At 43.1% G+C, this 14915-nt stretch overlaps 1 protein-coding gene across 1 annotated transcript in view; it reads right to left on the bottom strand.

Annotated features, from left to right (window-relative positions):
* Window positions 1–14915, bottom strand: part of scaf8 (SR-related CTD-associated factor 8) — an 88003-nt gene that overhangs the window by 33016 nt on the left and 40072 nt on the right. Inside the window, exons 3-4 of the mRNA XM_083632865.1 lie at window positions 7879–7923; window positions 7329–7490 (exon numbers count right to left, since the gene is read on the bottom strand). Of these exons, the coding sequence (XP_083488991.1) occupies window positions 7329–7490; window positions 7879–7923 (207 nt within the window). The remainder of the gene's footprint in view (window positions 1–7328; window positions 7491–7878; window positions 7924–14915) is intronic.

The following is a 14915-nucleotide window of genomic DNA, read 5'->3' as shown; positions in this document are numbered from 1 at the left end:
TTCCATTCAACACAGTCTGTTCTCTTGTAAAAGACTTTGTCTCCGGTTTCATACTTCTCAGGGTTGCTGTGTTTGAGACATATCTCACATTTGTTTACTATCTCTTCTAGAATAGCAGTGCTCTTATCATCAACATTTCCAGCATTAATCAGCAGTTTCTTAAGTTTATCAACTGACGCATGGCCAAATTGCTTGTGGAGCTTAAGTAAAGCTTTATGCTTTTGTTCCTCAGTCATGTTGTCTGTAATTGCTAGTACTATGTTCTCATATGTATCACTTGGGGAATCTTTATCTGATATGTTTATACAATAATGGCCTGAGGATGTAACCTCCAGAGCTAACTGTTGTTTAAACATTGTTGCTGTATCATTCTTTAAGTCCAAGACAGTTCCTGCTCTTTTTAGCGAGGCTTTGCTTAGCAGTAAGGGGATGTCAGATGGGACTACTTCTGTTTCTATACAGCATTTTGTTTTTCCTACCTTGGCTGGGATTTTGACCATTTTTTGTGGAATGCACAACATGTCCATCCCCGAACTTAAAAGGCCTGCTGCTGCCTGTGTTTATCACTTTTTGTACGCCTCTCTCATTTAGTCCCTTTACATAGTTATTCAGCCACTTTTCACCACAGACTGTCCTCGTGCATGCTGTATCGATTACAGCCGATCCTAGAGCTTCAACCATGAATATTTCAGAATCTGATTCCTTGGAAAACAGTGTTATGTTACACTCATCAGGTTCTTCACTGCATTGATTTTCACTTGTCATTTTTACATGCTCTTTCTTGTGTGGGCAGTCTTTCACCCAGTGGTATGTGCTCTGACAAATTCCACATTTTGTTCGTCGTCCATATTTATCAAGCGGGTTAGTGCCTGCGAGTGGTCCTCCTCTAGCTTGGCTACTTTGGGCTCGTGACTGCTCACTTCCTCTTCTGTGATCCGTGTAGTACACGGCATCTTGGCTCACGTTAATTGCTCCAGTCTTCTGCTCACTCTTCTCACCAAATACTCGTTTGAGCGCTGACTTCATATCAGCAAAAGTGTGCGTACCACACGCAGTTAATGCTAGTTGCTTGTCTTTGACATCAAGGCCGGCTGTATCGAGGAGTTTAAACGCTAAAACAGCGTCGGGTAGAACCATATTAAACTTACGGATCTTGTTGTATTTCTGTTCAAAGTCCGCTATGTATTCAGCCATAGCGACGCCGTCTTTCCTTGACACTCGATCAAACACAGAGTACGCTTCATAAGCCCGGTCTTTCTCTTCTCTCATGAAAACTTTGTCAAGTTCCCGAATCAAAGTGTTCATACCATCATCCTTGTTTAGATCGTCCGCTTGTATTTCTAGAGCAATGTCCCTTGGTCGGCCATCCAACGACAACGCTACAGCCAGTGCTTGTTTTTTCTTGTCCAGGTCCGTCACCCGTCTCCACATTTCCACTTCATTTTTCCAGTTTTCGTACGACTTTCCCTCGTCGAATGTCGGAGGCAGTCTGTAGTTATTAGAGGCAGCCATCCTCTGCTACCATGTTAACTCAATAATGAGACGTTTATTTAATATCAGTTCGTTTACTTTTCCGCTCTCAACAGCATGACAACTTGCCGCTCCCGGCTCACAACATAACACGTCATCACAGTGCGCAGCCAGCACAGCATTATGGGTACCGTAAAGAATAGTATAGAGGTGCCAACAACTCATGTTAACATTTTGCACTGATAGACTTAGGCTATATAGGTGTGCCTTGAGATTTTGTCGTGCCATTTGGTGTGCCATGGGCACAAAAAGTTTGGAAACCACTGATGTAGGCTATCTCTATGTATCTCTTAATACAATATTTTTCTTTACACTCTTTACAAATTATATAGCCATGTAAAAGTGAAGGATCCAACTGCGCTTCAGCTGTAGGAACTGGCAGGTCCGGTGTATCACAGGAGGGACGCAATAATACTTAAAGGAATAAGTCTGGAGCAGCTCGGATCCAATGATGCCTTTTATTTAAGGTGCAAAATGAATGATGAAGACGTATGTACGTCGAAACGTTGTCTGACTATTTTGCACCTTAAATAAAAGGCATCATTGGATCCGAGCTGCTCCAGACTTATTCCTTTAAGTATATAGCCATGTACATTGCACTCTTCAGTCTTCACAACAACCCGTGATATCAGTCAATGTTTGAGACAGGTCCTTTGCCTGTCTCATTGAAAACAGAATAGAAAAATATAAACTGCAGCACTGGCACAGCACACTATAGACTATGTAAAATGGCTCAGACTGAAAAGTTATTAGTGTGTCTGTCAGTAACACACGATAACATAGCGTAACCCAGGTTATTTATTTTGTTGTGACACATTACAGATGTCACGCTTTCCCGACGGTTCCTGAACGCGTCATGTGCAGGAGGGAGGCGATATTTTTTTTTGGATGATGGCGAAGGCTATGCGAAGTCATAGCCCGCCCCTCTCTGCCTCTGATTGGCCTAGCGTCAAACTTCCATCCAAACATTCGCTTGGCTATCCTGCATTACATCTCTTTCTACACTGTGGTCAGACCGTCAGACTCAGTGGGTCAGACAGACAGCAGTTATGCTTGCTAGTTCCCTGTAAATAACCCTGTTTTATATCACCCTTGATCAATTCTCTGTCTATAGGCTACATACGTGCACTGCCAAGAGTAGCAGCAGCGTTATAAACCATTATATATATTGTACCGTTATATATATGACTATATTAAAAACATAAACACACTGGCGTGTTTCATGCAGGCTAGCAAGCGTAACTGCTGTCTGTCTGAGTCTGACCACAGACTGTAGAAAGAGATGTAATGCAGGACATAGCCAAGCGAATGTGTTTGGATGGAAGTTTGATGCCGATACTCTTTGTCTGCTACATCCAGGTACCTACACCGGCAACTGCTTAACATTAAAGGAAAATTCCTGTTTTGTACACCCCAGACCTTATTTTGACACCCCGGTAGGGCTGCACGATATTGGAAAAAACTGACATTGCGATATTCCCCGCCCATGCGATATATATTGCGATATGAAAAAATACAGATTTTCACCAGATTACCAGAATAGCTCTATTTGAAAGAAAATAATATTTCTAGAATGATTGGGATGATTTTGTAGAGGAGTCCATCTGATTTTGGAGGGGAAATTAGGTATTTTAATGTGTCTATTGTCTTTTTATTTTCACCGACATGTTTTGTGTAAATGAGTCGCTATGTATGATTACCTCTACCGTAACGTTACTGCTATCATCTGATGCATCATCAGACTGAGGGGGAGAGAGAGCTGCGGTGATACACGGACAACTTCTCAGTAATCACTTTAGCCTTCGTGTCATAAGTTGCGGTCTTGCTTTTTGGTGTTTCAAGAGTAAATATAGGTGTGCCTTGAGATTTTGTCGTGCCATTTGGTGTGCCATGGGCACAAAAAGTTTGGAAACCACTGATGTAGGCTATCTCTATGTATCTCTTAATACAATATTTTTCTTTACACTCTTTACAAATTATATAGCCATGTAAAAGTGAAGGATCCAACTGCGCTTCAGCTGTAGGAACTGGCAGGTCCGGTGTATCACAGGAGGGACGCAATAATACTTAAAGGAATAAGTCTGGAGCAGCTCGGATCCAATGATGCCTTTTATTTAAGGTGCAAAATGAATGATGAAGACGTATGTACGTCGAAACGTTGTCTGACTATTTTGCACCTTAAATAAAAGGCATCATTGGATCCGAGCTGCTCCAGACTTATTCCTTTAAGTATATAGCCATGTACATTGCACTCTTCAGTCTTCACAACAACCCGTGATATCAGTCAATGTTTGAGACAGGTCCTTTGCCTGTCTCATTGAAAACAGAATAGAAAAATATAAACTGCAGCACTGGCACAGCACACTATAGACTATGTAAAATGGCTCAGACTGAAAAGTTATTAGTGTGTCTGTCAGTAACACACGATAACATAGCGTAACCCAGGTTATTTATTTTGTTGTGACACATTACAGATGTCACGCTTTCCCGACGGTTCCTGAACGCGTCATGTGCAGGAGGGAGGCGATATTTTTTTTTGGATGATGGCGAAGGCTATGCGAAGTCATAGCCCGCCCCTCTCTGCCTCTGATTGGCCTAGCGTCAAACTTCCATCCAAACATTCGCTTGGCTATCCTGCATTACATCTCTTTCTACACTGTGGTCAGACCGTCAGACTCAGTGGGTCAGACAGACAGCAGTTATGCTTGCTAGTTCCCTGTAAATAACCCTGTTTTATATCACCCTTGATCAATTCTCTGTCTATAGGCTACATACGTGCACTGCCAAGAGTAGCAGCAGCGTTATAAACCATTATATATATTGTACCGTTATATATATGACTATATTAAAAACATAAACACACTGGCGTGTTTCATGCAGGCTAGCAAGCGTAACTGCTGTCTGTCTGAGTCTGACCACAGACTGTAGAAAGAGATGTAATGCAGGACATAGCCAAGCGAATGTGTTTGGATGGAAGTTTGATGCCGATACTCTTTGTCTGCTACATCCAGGTACCTACACCGGCAACTGCTTAACATTAAAGGAAAATTCCTGTTTTGTACACCCCAGACCTTATTTTGACACCCCGGTAGGGCTGCACGATATTGGAAAAAACTGACATTGCGATATTCCCCGCCCATGCGATATATATTGCGATATGAAAAAATACAGATTTTCACCAGATTACCAGAATAGCTCTATTTGAAAGAAAATAATATTTCTAGAATGATTGGGATGATTTTGTAGAGGAGTCCATCTGATTTTGGAGGGGAAATTAGGTATTTTAATGTTTCTCAACCACTGGGCTGTGACAGGCCTCAGAGCGTCATCTATCAGGGTGCATACACATTTTGACCAATGGATTTCCATGACTTACATACATGAAAAAGTGAGTTATGACATTCTACTTTAAAATGTCACTAGCCTATACTTCACTTAGTGTAATGCAGCCTTTAAAACCAGGGAAAGACAACATGTATGCTGTATCACCATATTACCATCCAACATCTAAGATCATATAGTCTCAAATCACAATATGGATATAAATTTGATATATTGCCCACCCCTAATATTGAGTGCCAGAATCTACCTCCCAATGATGCTATTTGCAGAAAAACATTAGATTTAATTGATTATAATCACTGCTTTCAACTTCTTTCGTTCTAACGTTTCAAGAAATCAACAATGAAACACCGCTGCCACTTCACACATGGTTACTTCACACACTTGGTCTGACCCCCCTCCAGAAACTACCAAGTGGTACGCTCCGCATTTGGGGAGTTCCGGTTTTTGAGCGCACGCAGGGCAGTACAGAGACGAGGATTCACATGCAGCCGACCGGTGACAAACAATTCATTCGTGAAAAGTAATAAATATATATTTAATTGCCCAGCTATGTCTATTGTCTTTTTATTTTCACCGACATGTTTTGTGTAAATGAGTCGCTATGTATGATTACCTCTACCGTAACGTTACTGCTATCATCTGATGCATCATCAGACTGAGGGGGAGAGAGAGCTGCGGTGATACACGGACAACTTCTCAGTAATCACTTTAGCCTTCGTGTCATAAGTTGCGGTCTTGCTTTTTGGTGTTTCAAGAGTAAATATCTCCACTCCACGGACATGTTGAGTTACAGCAGCCAGCCTGCTGTATGCAAGCTGTGGACAAGTCCGCCTCGCAATCACATCGTTTACAGACAGGCTACTGTCAGCAACGCAACATAAGCAAAAACAATTCAATTTTGCTCTCTGTGCATGTTTGTTGTGTTGAAGCTAAGCATTAAATGAGTGAGTACAGTAGCGGGGCGTCTCTCTCCTTTGAGAGAGCCTGCATTTCACTCAGTAGGCTACCCCTAAAGTGAGAGTTTATCAAGCAACATGACGAGTTAATTTGCTTTTGACATCGCACGTCCTGCGATGTGACTATCGCGCATGCGCACATCGCAATGTCGATGTGTAAACGATATATCGTGCAGCCCTACACCCCGGACCTTATTTCCCGCTTAAAATATGATGTTTTACTCACCCAGAGAACTTTGGTTTCATTCTGATCATCATAGAAGATATTCAGGTCCGAGTAGGGTCCTGGAACTGGCCAAAACGGGTGAATGGGGCATACGTAGTACATACTGCAAATAACGTATTTTCTGCAATGTAGCGCTTCATATCCTCATAATATCTCGTCCATAAATGAACGTGAATCAATTTAGTCTCCTCCGGGCTGCCTCGGGCAGCTTCGGTTTCCTCATCCGGGGTCTGTGAATCCAACAGAGGCATTCATCCTCTGTTCTCGGCCGTGCAGCGCTTGTTCGTTCCTGGCCTGTTGTTCCACTCTCTGTCCTCGTCCGCTCTTAAATTTTGATTAGCTCTTCATCCGTTGTTGTAAACAAGTCGATAGTCGCGGGAAAATGGCCCTGGTGTGCGGTGATTCCTGGTAGACAATAGCCAGGTAGACAAAGGAGTCAGTAGGAAACTCAGGAGACTTCAGCGGGACTTGGGGTGAGAGATGGATTCACAGACCCCGGATGAGGAAACCGAGGGTGCCAGAGGCAGCCCGGAGGAGACTAAACGGATTCACGTTCATTTATGGACGAGATATTATGAGGATATGAACCGCTACATTGCAGAAAATACATTACTTGCAGTGTGTACTACATATGCCCCGTTCACCCGTTTTGGCCAGTTCCAGGACTTTACTCGGACCTGAATATCTTCTATGATGATCAGAATGAAACCAAAGTTCTCTGGGTGAGTAAAACATCACATTTTAAGCGGGAAATAAGGTCCGGGGTGTCAAAATAAGGTCCGGGGTGTACAAAACAGGAATTTTCCTTTAATGTTAAGCAGTTGCCGGTGTAGGTACCTGGATGTAGCAGACAAAGAGTATTGAAGGCAAGAAGACGAAGCCTGTGTTTTTTTGACAACAGCGCTCCCGCCTTGATGTTGCAGTGGAACCACTGAGCAGAAGAACCAAATAGTCTTCGGTTCTATCAATTTAAATTCTTTGGCGCAGAAACGTCCAAGTTGTCCTGCTTTGCTACTGTGATTGGTCAAAGAATTCGATGATTGACACATAGAGGAACCAATCAGTTAGGGCTGAAAAATACATCACCGAATCAGTGGTGAATCTTAAAAAAACCCAATACCAACTACGATGAGATCAATTCATGAACTTTTTCATGAAAATTTCACTCCAGTACATGGATTACTGGATAGGCATAATATTAGGGGGTGCAATACCAACATGCCATCAAAAGCCACATTGAGGAACGCAGCGATCATGAAAAACTGTCTGACCTTATCATCTGACGGGCAGCGGTAGAGGTGCTGGAAGGTTCCGACAATGTTCTTGCTGAAGCGCGGGGCGAACACGTCCTTCTCCGTGCCAAACTGGTGCCGCGACTGCCTGACGAGAGAGTCGATGACGTACAGCCCTGGGACCTTGTATTCTGCTTTGCACTGTCAAGACAGAGATGGTGTGTTGGAATACGAGTTTCCAAGGTGTAAAGACAAAATTTTTCACCTGAACAGTCAATGAATTTATTCCTTTCCTATTTAAACCTAGCATATGGCCAGCGCAGAAAAGCGTTGACGAGCCTGTTGGTTGTAGCATTGTTAATGTGGAGGGCTGTTGGTGGCAAAAGTATGAAGGATATAATGGAAAATCAGCAATATACTAGCAAGTAGATCAAACCTCAAAGGCAATTTTCGAAGTTGGAACAGTGAACAATTTAAGATGATTTAAAAAGCTTAGTTTGTAGCCAAATGAACACTGTCCATTTCCCCCTGTGTATTTTGCTGTTTGAGTTAGGTGAGACCGACTATAATACAGCAAGTTGCAACTCACCTTCTGTATGAACTTCTCCACACTCTGGACAACATGCTTGTAGAACTGAAAAAGAAGCAAAGGGGAAGAGAACACATTTTGTGACAACCGCCTAGAAGCGCAGCATCTCATGGTAAAGACGTAGGAACAGACAATTCAGAAAACATTCAACCAGCAGCAGCTCTGCTTGGACAAACCCCTAGAGACGAGAATAGAAAGTGCATTGATACCTGGTCAAATCCACTCATGTTTCAAGTGTCGAGGTTCATAAACCACAACTCAAAACAAAAGGGGGACAAGTTCTTTACAAGTGAGAGTGTTAATAATAGTTATGTTACTGCTGAATGTGCTGGGATGCAAAATCCCCCCCTTTTCTCGCCAGTTGTACTTGGCCAATTCCCCCTGGTTTGTGGTCGTTGTTCCACCCTGGGGAGAGTTGTAGACTAGCACATTGTCCCTCTGATACATGTACAGTCGCCAGCAGCTTCTTTTCACCTGACAGCGAGGCGTTTCGCCGGCAGGATGCAATGCGTGGAAGGATCACGCTATTACCCCCAGTTCCCCCCGAACAGGCGCCGTTACCAACCAGAAGAGGCATTAGTGCAGCAACCAGGACACATAGCCAACGGGCAGAGCAGACACGGCCAATTGTCTGTTTGGACACCCGACCAAGCTGGAGGTAACACGGGGACTCGAACCTGTGACCCTTGTGTTGGTAGGCAGGGAATCTACCGCTGGACTACCCGGACACCCGTGACCCTTCCCATAAAACTTTACAGTCTGAATCTGTGAATGATCTCTTTGGCATAGAGCCAGGCATTTCCCATCATAATGCACAATAGAAAAGTACATTTGACTAACAAATTGTCTCGGTTATCATTTTTGTCAACCAATTCATGAACTGACGGACACTTAATCATGGTCGATCAAAGTCAAGCGAGGAAATGAATTCGAATTCTATTAGTATTCTATCACCACTAGGCGGACAGAAGAAAACACATCAGATGGCATTTGCCTTGCACGAGCAAGATGTCAGTAATGGGATACACACCACAGACAATGCCAACATCAAGTAAAAAAAAAGTATTAGTGTATACTAGTCCTTAAAGACCCTGGAAACCCAAAATATGCATTTTGAGTTGATCACACCACAGGAACCTATGTTAATAAGCCACCAGGCAAATTTCAACAATGGTGAACGTCACAAAGTATATAAGTTTAGGTTTGAAAGTCATGGAGAAACGAGGCAGAATTATCCCCTCACACTCCCTGGCGGATTGTCTGGGCGTGTCGCATTGAACCAACTCCCAAATCGCGGGGGGAGGGGGAGAGGCGATTGTCCTCGCTGGCTTTGGGTATACGCATCTCAGGCTGCACTGAAGTTAATCGTGCTAGGCCTAAAAAAAAATCAAGTTTGGTTCCTGTTGGTTGTTAGTTGAGGTGATGGGTCGGTAGGGAATTTATTTTATTATTTTTATTAAAGTAGCTACGAGCAACTTTTTCGATTGTTATTAAACAATATATATATATATATAATTACAATATTGATGCATCACATCTTACCTATAATAGTAGCTGAGACCAAAGCCGTGTCAATCGGAGATTGCTCCCTTAGGTGATTATTAAGTCTGTGTCTGTCTAAACTCGCGTCAACAGGGGGCTCTCTCTCTCTCTCTCCTACTGCCGGACCGGCTACACCCGGAAGTGAAACGCGGAAGTGAAACCCGGAAGTGAAACGCAGCTGCCTGCCTACCCCGTTTGCGCTGCCTAGCAACATAACATAAACAATGTGAACGCCACGCATACTCTCGGGAACATCTCTCGTTATATTCTAACAGGTTTTTTGGAAGTTATTTTGTGGTTATGGCCGAAGTGGCTGCTGCAAACCGTTTCATTTCACTTCCTGATCTGCCCTGGCCACAGACAGACTAACACTGGCCGATTCACTCGGGGTTCAAGCGAGACTACTCTGCGTTGGTCTCGTCGACTATTAGAGGTAAGATGTGATGCATTGATATTAAATTTATACTGTTTAATAACAATCGAAAAAGTTGCTCGTAGCTGCTTTAAGGGATAGATAGGAAATATATATATATTTTTATTTTCCTTAAAATTACAGCAGCGATGGATACTTTTTTCATAACATAGCCTATATGTACTGTGCTCTACACACGTTTTTATATGAACAAAATATTTAAGTCAATATGAATGCTTCAGTGTTATTAAAACGTGCTGATTTTAAATGTGTTCTTTTTTCTACTCCTAAAAACCATTTGTCAGCTCTGTCCACTTTGCCGGCTGCTGATACGAATATACAAGGGCACTGTTTAACTTCCTGAAGCACGTTTTCAAATGATTTTAACCCCAATCTCACAATTTTGGTTGGCACGCTAGTGCTGCATGGGCAGAGAAGCGACACATATGGCTCATTTCCACCACATATAACAGCACAGTACAGCTCTACTCGACCTGGTCTTATCGTCTCTACTTGATATAGACTCTGTTTCCATAGCAAGTTTACTCACCCCGCCCACACCTGGTCGTCATAGCGACCGCATATCTGCCCTCCGCCCATAGCCCAAGTAGGCTATAACGTATAACGTTAAAATTAAATCCATAGACGGAACCTTTCAACTGGAATACTGGTGGCTCTAAATGACCTACACTACAGTGTACATGGGCAAATGTGACAATCGGCCAGTAGAATGGATATCACTTTGTTGTTACTCAAACCCACATGCATGCGCTGCGCAGTGGACGGGAGTCATGCTACGGGGAGAAGTGAAGCCACTTCCCCGGTGGCAACTCACCAGGCAAGACGGCGGCTTCGCTAAACCCCCGCCCCCCGGCCTAGCGGAGCTGACGTTACACACAACTCAAAGGGCTTCCCGAGGAGCGGACTTTTTCTCTCTCAAAACAATTGAAATGTTAAAGCTGAGCAAGGAGATCGATTTTATTTCACCAGAGCCGAAGGCAGCAACACAAAAGACTGATGGAAATAACAGAAGAGAGGGTAAGCCCCACTAAACTGCTATCCAGTATTGACAGTAGATACAGTAAACACGATTCTGCCTGACCAATCAGTCGTCTGCAGTGTTTTCACGTCACGGTATGGTACCGGGTTCACAGCGCTGGAACCTCAACAAAGGCACATGTCCGTCATGCTCCCTGGCATTTTCGTTTTAAAGTATCCGCAGCGAAAAGCACCTTCGCGCAGTGGCAAACCCCGCCCCTTAGCGCCACCGTCAAATCAACAAGCTCATAAAATAAATTTGGGTTGCACGTAAATTGACAGGGTCGGTCAGAAACCGGAACCAAAAAAATAAATGTTTTAGGCCCTAGCCTCCACATCTCTCGAGCCAGTGTGCAGACAAGAGTAGCTGCGTGCATGCTCTCTCTCTCTTTCTCCCTCTCTCTCCCCGTCTCTCTCTCCCGCTCTCCGTCTGTCTCTCTCTCTCTCTGCCTCGGTCTGATCGCGCTCTCCCTCTCTCTTTCTCACTGTATGTCTCGCTTGCTCGCTTTCTTCTTCTCTCTCTCTGTCTCGGTATCTCTCTCACCCGCTCGCTGTCTGTCTGTCTGTCTGTCTCTCTCTCTGCCTCAGTCTGATCCCTCTCTCTCCCCGTGTGTTTGAAAGCTGTGCTGGCTCACTGGCACGACTACTTCCTCAAATTCTGGCCGAATCATGGGCGAGGCAGACTGCAGCAGTTTGCGCGCGCACTCCGTACTGGGACCGAACAATTAGAAATCAAAGTTTTACCACATGGGTGAAGAAATGTGGTCAAAACACAGGTCAGTGTAGCCTACATTTTATTTCATTTCTCTCGTCTCCCCAGCTCTGCTCAGACCCGATGAGTAAAAATGCGGGGAGGGTTTTGTAGAAGGGACAACTGCAAGCTACTTTATGATTGGATCCGCCCCTTGACGTCAACAGGCAGGAAGTTTGAAGCCATGAAGCACCGCCCAATGCAAATCTGCCTCAAGATTTTTTTTTTTTAAATGGCTATATTTAGGATTTGGGTTGAAACTAATTGTCTCAAACTTTTTGAGGCTTACAATTAGTCACATAAGACCCTAAATATTATATACCATAGTTAGAAGGTTTTTGTGGATTTCTTGTGTATTACAGCTGCAGTGAATATAGAGAAGATTTCCTCTAACACTATGGGGGGGAAATTAGTATGGCAAGATTTCAAAAGTATGGGAGATGGTGGCTTTAAGAGGGGCAGAATGGTGTTTGAGAGTTAAGTCATTTTAGGGCCTGGATTGGAATACAAGCCTAGAAAACTTGTGCCAGTAAATTATGTATCTGAAGTGTAAAATATTAGGTTGACAAACAAAAGGAGGGAATCTACCAAAAATGCAGCAAAGCTAAATCTTTAGAATTTATATTTGATAATTTATAGTCAAGCAAAAACAGACTCAGATTGTGGGCAATAACCTCCAACTGTCTTTCTGAAACAATCCTTTCAGTTCTATCTTAAAAACAGAGTGAGTTATTCTAACATTTAAAACCTGCAGTCCTGAAATAGTATTGTGTGTTATGGAGCCTTCGGCACAGTCCTTTCCAACAATTAATCATTCAAGGACAAACGAGAGGAATAAGTCATGCACGCTGGCAACAAAAAAAATCATAATTTATTTTGGAGAGAAGTAAACAGTGGTATTTATATGCTATTTGGGCCTTGCTCTACTGTGTCACACTTCATTTTCATTCATTTTACCAACTACTGATTTTAAAAGAACTGCTGATACAATCTAATAGTGAGCTATTATGGTTATATGCAGTATGAAAGGGTCTATCTGGCCAAGCAGCAGCAAGGTGAACTTAGTGCTTACTTGAATCAATATTTGAGTAAGTAAATCAAAGCCTGACAGATAGCACAGAAAGAGACATCTTTACCTAGTTAATCCAGAAGTTAATTCAAAGTTAATCAGGCACACCTGTTAACACTATGTAAAAGACATGTTGTGTCTCACACCTTAGTGGAGTTCAGGCATTCAATCTTATTATTACAGAGTGAAAACGAGCTATTTCTCATTAGCTTTCAATCAGACAGTGCATCTGGTTACGTTAGTCACTCCTTAATCGGTGTTCACTCTTTACTTCATTTACTCCATTTTCTATCAAAGTGGAAGCAGGTCAGGAATAGGGCTGGGTTAAAAAAATTGATTCTCCGATTTTTATTGTAATCCTTTGATATCGATTCATATGTCCAGAGATCGATTTTTTTATTCAATTTTTTTTTTAATATACATAGGCTATAAAATTATAGGCTGTGTGTGGTAGTTGAAACATAGTTTCAAGTTGACGTTTATTTATGTTTGTAGTTGAAACAAAAACATAAATACTGTAGGCTACATAAATGGAAATGTTTGATCATTAATATCTACTTTTAGAAATTACATAGGCTGAAATCAAATCACTGTGCATAATTGTGAAAGTGTCTTTATTGACAGATGAAAAGGCTGTTATTTACCCTTTGTCACCACCTGGTGAGTAAATATATGTGTAACTAAAACCATTCAAATTGACAACCGGTCCGCAACTTTTTTTCCCCATGTATCTACCGGTCCTTGGCGCAAAAAAGGTTGGGAACCCCTGTGTTACATAACTGGACAATCATGTAATTCAGGTTACAACTCAAAAAACATGTTTTAGTATCACTAACCAAATCGATATTGAAATTAATCGAATCGGAATTAATCGATTCAGAACCTTGTGAATCGGAATCGAATCTTGAAATTTGAACCAATACCCAGCCCTAGTCAGGAATTCTACAAATGTGATGTTATAAGGCAGCCATTTTCAAACTGTGAGGCGCCCCCCCCCCCCAGAGAGCTTCAGAGGCGGCGCCAGTGAAAAAAACTCTGGTAGCAAACTTCAGCCGTGGGGCAAAATGTAATTTAGTACCTACAGTGAGAGAGGAGACAGCGTCTGGTGCGAGCAGAAAACAGCGTTAGTACGGCCCTGATTATTTAGCGTTTGGATTTACATGGTTTGGTCTCGGCGGCGACGCTCCTCTGCCACAGTGTGTGCTCTGCCACAGTGTGTGCTCTGCCACAGCGTGTGCTCTGCCACAGCGTGTGCTCTGCCACAGCGTGTGCTGTGCCACAGTGTGTGCTCTGTGAAGAGGTGCTAGCAAACAACAGCCTATGAGACCGTGTAAACTCCGGCGTCATATTGAGACCAAGCACACAAATGTCATGGCCCACCCACGGGAGTATTTCCATAGGATGTTACAAGAATTGCTCTCACAGAAGAAGACATTTAGCACTGTAAATATTAAGGCTACCGTTAGCATAATATTGTGTGTCGTTACGCATAGCTAAGGCTGGTAAACCCCACAACATTGGTATAATGTTAATCCTCCCTGCTGCTAAAGATGCGTGTTCAGAAACTGCTGCCGCCAAGCTAAATGTCATCCCAATGCCTGACAATACAGTACAGCGACAGTGATATGAAAAGCTATGGTGTGCACTGCACAGTGATATGAAAAGCTATGGTGTGCACTGCACAGTGATATGAAAAGCTATGGTGTGCACTGCACAGTGATATGAAAAGCTATGGTGTGCACTGCACAGTGATATGAAAAGCTATGGTGTGCACTGCACAGTGATATTGCCGAGAGCGCACTTAAGGATTTACCCACAATGGGTGAGACAGTGATATGAAAAGCAGTGCATGGTGCGCAGTGATTATTTTGTTTTTCGTGAGAAAGTCTGACTGACTTTGAGGTGTTCAAATATTTGACTAATGCTGCCTACACACTAGAGGATTTTAAAATCTTAACCGATTTTAAAAACATGAGAGACCACAGACATGAGGACAATTTCATCAGATTTTAACATTAAAATCGCCTGAACACACACACTAGACGATTCGGCCAGACTGCGAGACCACACACCAGCCGTTTGAAGTACCGACTCACAGCGATTCCAGCAACTAGACTGTAGGCTGTTTATATCCCACAGAACCGCAATTTTTTCCCACAGACAACGGCGGATGGCTCTCCAAACATGCGCCGAGCGGCGGGTCCGCTACAAGCGGGCGGACACCC

Source organism: Poromitra crassiceps, assembly GCF_964638095.1.
Source record: "Poromitra crassiceps genome assembly, chromosome: 3".
NCBI lineage: Eukaryota > Metazoa > Chordata > Actinopteri > Beryciformes > Melamphaidae > Poromitra > Poromitra crassiceps.
The sequence above is the reverse complement of the archived record's forward strand: the minus strand, read 5'-3'. Positions and strand labels throughout refer to the sequence as shown.